The sequence below is a fragment of the Antechinus flavipes genome, chromosome 2, assembly GCF_016432865.1.
Source record: "Antechinus flavipes isolate AdamAnt ecotype Samford, QLD, Australia chromosome 2, AdamAnt_v2, whole genome shotgun sequence".
NCBI lineage: Eukaryota > Metazoa > Chordata > Mammalia > Dasyuromorphia > Dasyuridae > Antechinus > Antechinus flavipes.
In genome coordinates, this window is record NC_067399.1 from 646,310,188 (window position 1) to 646,319,927 (window position 9,740).

Below are 9,740 nucleotides of genomic sequence, written 5' to 3' on the forward strand. Positions count from 1 at the left end.
ATGCAGCACTTTTCACGTTCAGAGGTGCTTCCCATCTTTTTTCTTTCTTTTTTTAAACTACTTCGCAGGAATAAATAGACCATAAGAAAGTTACATTGTCCTTTTGAAAAGAGAGCCCCCTTCCTTCGGGCCTCCATTTCCAGTGCTTGCTGCTCCACTAGTCGTAATAATAACTGAGCTTTATATAGTACATTAAGGTTTCAAAAACTCCTTATATTATCTCCTTTAATTCTCATAACCACCCTCTAGGTACTACAAATATTATTATTCAAATTTTATGGGAAGGAAATTCAGACAGATTAAGTGATTTACCGTGGTCATATAGACTAAAGCTTTTTAAACTGAGGAGGTCACATAACTGAATATGGGGATCATGAAAAATTTGGCCATAGTAAAAAGGTATCAAATGTTCTGCCAAAATTTAATTCTTTATAACAAGCACATCCCTCTCATTAGCATGCAAATTTGCTTTTGTCTTTAATAAATGGTAAAATTATAGATATAACAAAGATTTGTTTTAGAATAAATTTATGATTTAAGATCAGTACATATTTGATTTGTATATCTATTTTATATACCTATATAACCAGGAACAGGCAAAAATTTCTCATGTGAAAAGGGCACAAGTGGGAAAAGTTTAAGAAGTCCTGTATAGATAGTAAATATAAGAGACAGGGTTTGAACTTGGTTCTTTCCTGACTTGCCATTGCCATTGCACCATATAACTTTTCTTATGGTAAGGCTCTATAATTTCTTGGTCACAGAGTTAGCACCAAAATAGTCAAACACCCAGAGCTCTCCTGAACATGTCATTCCCATAGTTGTACAGTAGAAAGACCATTAAATTGGACCATAAAAAGAGTATGAATTCTGGCACTGAAACAACCCATGTGACTTTGATTAAGTCATTTAATTTATCTGGGGTTTACATGATGTGCCCTCTATCTCCCTATGTTTTGGCATATCCTTCAATTCTGGAATGTATTTCCTCCTCTACTCTTCCTTCTGATAGATGATTTCTCTTTTAAGATGAAAGTGAATTAGAGGTAACAAGTTGGCTCAGTGGATAAGCCCCAGCAATGAAATCAGGAGGATCTAAGTTCAAATTTCACCTCAGACACTTGACATTTACTAACTTGACATTACAAATTAAGGAACTTAACATTTACTAATTGACCTCAGGTAAACTACCTAATTCCAATTGCCCCTTCAAAATAATTTTCTGCATGAACTGTTTCCCTGATTACTCAACTGTTAAATAGTTTTAATTACATATATTGTTTATGTTTATTTTATATTTTTACTGTACATATAGATATATATGTATATATTGATAGAGAGGGCAGAACTGGAGACATATTGAGTAGTGTATAATGTATAGCTGAACTGGTCATTGAGTGTTTGAAGTAGAAAAAAATAAAGTTAAAAAGGTAGAGAAGTGCCAATTTGTGGATGACCTTGAATTTGAGGCCAATCAAGCATTGATGCAGTAAGTCATGGGGAGAACCTGTAGGTTTTTGAGGAGGTTAAGTGATATGACCAGATTCTTGCTTGGAATCAGGACTTGGACTCAAATCCTGGTTTCAAAATTACTAGCTGTGCGACTTTGGGCTAATCACTTAACTATACCCTCAGATTCTTCATTTGTAAAATGAGAGATTTGATGTATTGACCTCTAAGGTCCTTCTAGATATAAATCGGTGATCTATAAGCTCATACATAGAAATGAGGTAATTTAAGGAGGAAGAATGCACTGACATTTGACAAGATGAGAAGGGAGGAAGACTTCACAGAGAAAGCAGCATCTGGGTATCTTAAGAAAACATCAGAAGCAAATTAAGCCATTAGAGACACAAAGGGAAAATGAGAATCAGGATTCTCCAGGCGTCTGGAGGAAAGCCTTTGCTTAGAGGAGGGCTACTTAAACTTTTTCCATTCTCAATCCTTTTCACCTGAGAAATTTTTTCATGACCAAGGGTCATGGGACCATGGTATTATATGATCAAGTAATATAATATTACTTATTATACAGTAAGACAAGTATAAAACATGTACAAATCACACAGTTTCTGATAATAAATCATAATTTCATTAGCACCATATTCAGTTACAAGACTTCATTTGGGGTAGTTTAAGAAGTTGGGACTTTGAGAATGGAAGATGGATGACAAAAAATAAAGAAGCTGGAGAGGAAACAGTCAGAGATAGAAGGAAAACCAGGAGGAGGTAATGCCAATGTGTGAAGAATAGGAACTAAGAAAAAGCCATTGGATTTGGCAGTTAAGAGATTATTGGAAGCCTTTAAAACTTTTTTCCCCCTATTTATTCTGTCTCTATCTTATATCAGACACTTATATTAGATGTGTGACCCTGGGCAAATCACTTAACTCTGTTTACCTCAGTTCTCTCATTCACAAAATGAGCTGGAGGAAAAAAAATGACAAACATTCCCAGTATCTTTGCCAAAAAAGATCCAAGAGGGATCATGATGAGTCAGATATGATTGAAAATGACTGAGCATATCTTCTTAGTACAGAGTTATTTGTTTGTTGTCTCTCCCTTTACACTCTTCTCCATCCCTTAATTCAAAGGTAGGATTGCCTGAAGAATGGATAAGATTGATCCCAGAGGCAAGCAGAGAAGACTACTGTTAGGGACCAACTAAATTTTACAGTCCCATCCCTTGTAGAGGCCTTGGGTAACCTCACTTTATTGTATCCAATTAGAAAGCCAAATTATGATGTCAAAGCCCTGAGATTGCATTTTCTCTGTAAATTTGTTCATGGCTTACCCTATCTTTGCTAGACTCCTTTGGGTTAGTCTGCCATGGAGTTCATGGAGAGCAGAAACTTCAAAATGTAGGAAAAGGTCTTAACTTTTTTTGTGTCATGTCATAGACCCTTTTTGCAATCTGGCAAAGGCTGTGGACTCCAGATACTATTTTAAATTTATGAAATAAAATACATTCAAAGGAAACAGTGAAATTTAGTCATCAAAAATGTGTGTGTGTACATATGTGCGTGTATATTTGTGTTTGTGTGTATGAATTTATGTTTATGAACCATAAATAAAGAACCCTCGATCTAGAGAAGCAGCTAAGAAAGAAAAAAATCCACCATGGACCACAACTTGTAGAGATAACAAGGTCAAGGTCTAAGTTCCTCCCCTTCCCTTGCAAGGATGGCTAAGACAGCATGGGAAGGAGCAGCTAAGGAGCAGCCTATAGAGAGGTCCAGTACCGTGTGAAACACCAGGAACTTTTTTGTTCTCGACCCAATTCTGCCAAACCCATGCTGTGCGAGCTTTACTAATGCTCTCATTTAACACGCCCTGCAGCACTAGGAGGGCGGAGTTATTGGAACTCCGTTTGAGAAAGGAGGGAAACTGAGATAGTGTCGGGGCTGGATTTGAATGTCTTCCTGACTCCAGGTCCAGCGTCCTATCTACTGCACTTGTCTAAGCTGCGCTCTGTCCCAGACCTGGGACTCGGAGCCACAAGTTAGGAAGGTCAAGTCCAGGGTCAACTCGGGCACCGTCGGAGCTCCATGGGCCCCAGTGGGTTAAAACCATCGAGTCGAACCTCCCCGTGTCCTAGAGTGGACGCAGAGGAAGTCGTAGTGTGATTCGTTCTCCAAACTTCCGGAGAGAGGGGCGGGAGCCGTAGTTGGGCGCGTAGAAGTAGGCCGCTATAGCGGTGGCGGTAAGTGAGTGGGCCTCGCGGACCGACCCGCCTTGGCAGCGCTGTGCTCCCGCGGCTGCCTCCTCCGGGGGCGGTCGTTCCTCTGCCCGCAGGGTTGGGCCGAGTTCGAACTGGGCCTGGGGATCCGGGGGGCGGGACCAAGGCACCGCCCACTGATGTCCCGGGAGCCAGGCCCTGCGGGTGTTGTTGTTGAGGAGTGGGGAAACTGAGCCCTCGGCCCCTCTCTGTACCCCGCTGCATGTCCCCAGAAATCATTCCTAGAGCCGAGCATCCCTGGGGCGGGGGGCGGCTTCCATGAAGGGGGTGTTGGATCCATCAGTCTATCCAGGAGCATTTATGTCCCCTGTGTTGGGCTGGTGGGAAGCCCCCCAAAAAAGGAAAAAAAAAAAAAAAAAAAAAGGCTGTTAGTTTGTTCGGGAAAAGCAATAACCGTAATAGCAGCAGCAGTAACTAGAGTAGCAGTAACAATATAATGATAATAGTAACAGTAATAATAAAAGCAATAGCAACAATAAGAGTAATAGTCATACTAACAGTAACAATTATGGCAACAGTAATAATAGCAATATCAGTAACGGTAATGACAGTAAAAATACCAATAATAACTAAAAAAAGTAATAATAGAAAACAGTAATAATAGTATTTACAGTAACAATGCTAACAAAACCAGTAGCAATGGTAACAATAATAGCAATAATAGTAATAATAATTGCTATCATTTATATGGGACTTTAAGGTTTGCAAAGCACTTTGCAACTCACTACTGTCCTGGAGGATGGACATGATTATTCTAATTTTAGAAGAATTTCTCATTCAGGGAACCCTGAAGGCCAGAAGGAGGTATATGCAGCCTATAAATACTTTGAGGCTGGATTTGAACCCAGGCCTTGTAGACTAGTCCGTGGTGGAGCGCCTTTTCTACCGTTTTAGCTGGGGTCTTGGCTGACCAGTTAGAACTTAGCAGCGCTTTCTTGGGGAGAAATGGAGCTGGAGGAATGTTAATGAATATTGACTTTTGGTTGATCTCCATTCTGAGATCCTACAGCATGCACTAGTGTGATGGCCTGTGCTAACCTTGGTTGTCTTTGTGATAAATAAAGCTCACCAGCCTTATAAGGGTGTTGTGAGGAGAAAAGCAGGTAATGTTAAAAGTGAGGGCAAGGGAGTGCTCGAGTTAAATACCTTAGAACACTATAATTACTAACTCTTAATTGGTTTTATTTTGTAACACTTGAGGCAAACTTGAGTGTTTCAGAGCAGGTGTTCTTCTCCATTCTTGTGTCCTTGGAAGGATGTGTACAAAATAATGTTTTTAACTGCATAAAGTAAAATACAAGGGACTATAGAAGGAACTAAAAATTAGGAAAAATAAAGATGCAGATTTTTTCTCCCATTTCCAAGCTTATATAACATGTGAAGTTTTAATATGTGTATACATGTATATGTATATATGTATATACATATGTGTGTTCCTATAATCTGAAATATATTGACAAATGCCTTGATACCTCTGATTAAAAACAAACCCTGTTGTAGATTAAAAAAAAAAAATGAGCCCCTTCCAGATTCATTGATGGTTCAGCCCAAACTTTAGTTTTATTTGATCATTGTTAGTGAAGAACCATGGTGTGGTGGACACAGAAAGATGGCTTCAAAGACAGGCTTATCTGGGTTTAACAACCCTGCCTTTGCCATCCTGATTGGATGATGCTGGGAAATCCCTTGACCTTTCAGTGCTTCAGACAATTCTTGACTTGAAATTTGGATCAGGGACTGATTGATCATCACAGGAGCTCTCTACATTGAAGACAGGTGTCTAAGTGGTCCAAAAGAAATAATGTGATAGGAAGAATGTGAAAAAGGGAATGGATAATGTCATTACAGTAAGTAATCTCTTTTTTCTCAGTCTGCCCTTGGAGGCCTTCTTCATATTATTCTAGGTTTATTTTTTACTGGGCTACACACTTCACTTGCAATGACATTGAACATTGGATAATCTAGCTCTTCTCCCATCTCGCTCCCCAAACATGGATTTCTGTTGAATGTTTCTACGGCCCAGAACTTATTCTTGCTACATCTTCCATGAAATCTTCCTCTAGGAAAGGGATCTCTTACTTTCTCAAACTTTTCTTTCTTTGCATTTCTCCCTCTTCACATTCTAACTTTATTATACTCATTGTCTCTTAGTTCCTATCCCTCTGAGGAGATTGTAAGCCTTTTAAATTATTATCTCTCATTTTCTTTGTTTTCTCCATTCTTGGCATAGAGTAGGTACTTTAAATGCATGTTGAATTGCATTGCTGGCAGTTTCAGTGACAGCATTAAGTACTTGTCCTTGAGAAACTTTAACTTTATTTCAATAAATAGGTAAGTACACAAATGTTCATTTGAGGACAGAAGCATTCACTGCTGGAGAGACTAGGAAAAACTTTTTTACTCAAATAAGTAGTACTTAACTGAGGTGAACTTTGAAGGATACTGCGGATCTTTAGGGGCAGTGTTCATGAGGGAGGACAGTATATACTTAGGACTTTCACATTTTTAAAAAGGTGCTGGTAATGGATAGGGTAAATTGTCATTAGAATTATGCATCTGGAAACTGGAATAAGTAATGTATGATTTGATTTTCTTCTTCCAGCATTGTATTGTTTCAACTCACCCAGGAGAGTTCCCAGTTCCTATATATAGGGTATATATGAACAGGGAGAAGACCAATAATTTTATTCCACATAAAGTAAGTAATCACTTTAATCTCATCATTGGCAATGATTATGAAAACTACCAATTTGAACAGATTCAGGGCTTTTTTGAAAATATATAAAATAAAAGTTGTAAACTTCACATTTTGAGAGATTTTAAAACTTGACATCTTGAAGCTTCCAGATATTTTTAAATATTGATCTGATTTTAACCTTTTAAGTTTTATTACCATCATCATTACTACTGTTTCCCTTCTATTAAACTCATCAATCTTTTTATTCTAATTTGTTCCCATTGCCTTTTCCCTACTCAGTACTCCATTGAAGAACAAAGAATTATTTCAATAATTCCTTTCTTTCCCCAGGAAAGCTATCATGCATCAACTTTGTTTTGTTTTGAGAGGTATTATTTCTTTTCCTTGTGATCTTTTTTTTTACCTAGGGAAGAAAAAAATCCCACTTCTAACACTTTTCCAGAATGAAACCATTGTTATTAATTACCCTAATGTAATCAATATTTTAGATTTATAAAGTTGCCATTGTTGAGGTATAAAAAGTAAAAACAAGACTCTTTCTTAATTTAAACATTGTTGCATTTATTCCATCAAGTGAAGAAAAACCTAAACCTTAGATTGGAATTATGCAGGAATAAATAAATATTAGACTCCTGTTTATTACAACATGAATGAGTACTAGCAAATTTTGAGTATACTTTTATACTTATATCTTGAACTTTATACTTACAATAGTCTGTTCTCATTAAAAAATTACAGTTGCTTCTCTTTCAATGTAACTACACATTTTGCTATTCTATTTATTTGACATAATTAAATTTTATTCCTTATTTTCTTTTGTAAAGTTAATTTTTTTATTATGAATTGATCATTAACCCAAACATTACAATAAACAATTAAGAACAAAAAGAGAGAATTATAAATGAAATGACATTTCTATACTGTTTCTTTTTAATTTTTGTGACGGTATGTAGCACATGCTTTTGTCCCCTATTGAAGCCTTTTGTACTTTAAAAATTTTATTTGTACTTTAAAAAATCTATACCTTTTCCTATTTCCTTCCCAAAAGAAGCTACCCTATCTACAAATAAACTATGAATAAAGTTAGCAAAATCAAACTATCTATACTTTGCTTTAAAAAAAGGTATATCCTATTGTGTACCTTCTAGGCTATCATCTATATTAAAAAAAAATGGATGCTTGTTCCCTTATTGATGTTTGGATGTCATCATTGGTCACTGCATTGATGGATCTTGTTTCAACATTAACCTTTATATTATTTTTGTCATTGTATAAACTGTCCTGGTTCTGTACACTCTATGCTGATGTATATGTCTTCCCAAATGTCTATGAATTCTTCTTATTGTTTATGGCACAATAATTTTGTGCCATACCTAAATTCATTAATATCACAGTTTCTTTAATTACTCCCCAGATAGCAAGTATTCACTTGTTTTCAATCCTTTGTTAAAAAAAAAAAAACCAAAAGGAAAGTACTACTATAAGTATTTTTATACAGTTGAGTCATTTTTCTCTGTTTTTGGCTTCTTTTGTGGTGGAGTATAGTAATAGTATTTCTGTATAAAAAAGTATGTACAGTTTAATAACTTTTTGAATACACATACAAATTATTTTCTAGAATATTTGGACCAGTTCAGAACTCTTAGCAACAAATTTATTTTTCTTCCTGCATTTCTCCATTTACAAGTGCCCATGCAGAATAGAAAAAAGACAACTACAAATGCATTTAGGATTTTGATGTTGTGGTCCTCTTTAAAGTTTCAATATCTAGGACTTCTTCTAATATCAAGTAGTACAGCATTCACAATTTTTTTTTTTTTTGCACTTGTTGATGTCTGATATATTTTTCTTTCATCAAAGGTAGGGTTTGTTGTTCTCCTTGGACATTGAAGTAGGATTGGCTCACTCCATGGAATTCTTAAAGAAAAATCATTACTGGATTTATTATTTTATTATTAGTAGTAGTAATCACTATTATTATTATTATTGCTTTATTTCTTTCTGGCTGAGGAATTAACTAAGATCTGCATATTTTTTCCTTTAGAAAATTATGCTACAAAGAAAGTGAAACACCATTGGATCAAAGAGGAAAACAATAGAAAGTAGTCAGCAGGACTATTTTTAAAATCTCCAGGATGCAGTTAGGAAGAGCCAAAGGAAATGTTTCCCGAAGCACAAGCCAAGGAAAAACCTTTGAGAATCAATGTAAGACAGCACGGCAGCGGAAGAGATGGGGAATGACTTCCCGATTTGACACAGGTTTCAGTAGATTTAGAAACAGCCTAGAGGAGAAACCCTATAAATGTACTCAATGTGAGAAAAGTTTCAGTCAAAGTTCAACTCTTTTTCAGCACTTAAAAATTCACACTGGAGAAAAATCCCATAAATGTGCTGATTGTGGAAAAAGCTTCTTTCAGAGCTCAAATCTCATTCAGCACCGACGTGTCCATACTGGAGAAAAACCCTATAAATGTACTGAGTGTGGGGAAGGATTTAAACAGAGCTCAAATCTCATTCAGCATCAGAGAATTCACACTGGAGAAAAGCCCTATCAGTGTGATGAATGTGGCAGATGTTTCAGTCAGAGTTCCCATCTTATCCAGCATCAGAGAACCCACACAGGAGAGAAACCCTATCAGTGTATTGAATGTGGCAGGTGCTTTAGCCAGAGCTCTCACCTTAGTCAACATATGAAACTGCACAGAGAAGAGAGACCTCAAAAAATCCGTGGCAAAAATCCTAGGGCAAAAACTAGTTTAGTATCAGGTTGGAGAATTCATACAGGAAGGAAATCAGTATCTTTGCTGTGCTAAATAAAACAGATACACCATTTAGGCCTGCTTTAATAAAAATGAAAAAAAAAAAAAAACCCTACAATTCTTGTACCTGCCACAATCCTCCTTGCCACCACCCTTATTTCCTGTATCATTTCTTCTCCATCCTCTCCTACTTTCAACAGAAAATGATTTAAATGTTACTGGGATTTATTGTGAATTTGTTGGTATTTGGAGTGAAAGAATATGATTCCTCCTATCATTGTTCTTTGATTTAATGATTTTTCACCTGCAAATTCCCTTGTGGTGCTTTTAAGGTTTGATTCAATGAGAAGGAACAAGAATATGCTAGTAGTTGGTCATTGAGTTTTAGGATTGGTCAGACTTTGTATGAAGTAGAAGGGAAGAGGAGTTAATTCCACTCAAATAATTGATGGATTAGCTTTTGGGTTTTGGAACAAATGGGTTTTGTCCTTTTTGTGTTTGACATTTTTTCAAGTATTGGACTTGAAGAAGATTTGTTATAAAAACT

The 9,740-nt window shown here is 36.4% G+C and overlaps 1 protein-coding gene across 1 annotated transcript; it reads left to right on the forward strand.

The window, feature by feature from the left end:
• The first annotated feature begins 6,340 nt into the window (after positions 1–6,340).
• On the forward strand, positions 6,341–9,303 carry ZNF22 (zinc finger protein 22). The gene is made up of 2 exons (XM_051982354.1): positions 6,341–6,434; positions 8,479–9,303. The coding sequence occupies exon 2, from the start codon at positions 8,570–8,572 to the stop codon at positions 9,245–9,247; it is 678 nt and encodes a 225-aa protein (XP_051838314.1). The 5' UTR covers positions 6,341–6,434; positions 8,479–8,569; the 3' UTR covers positions 9,248–9,303.
• Positions 9,304–9,740: the final 437 nt, after the last annotated feature.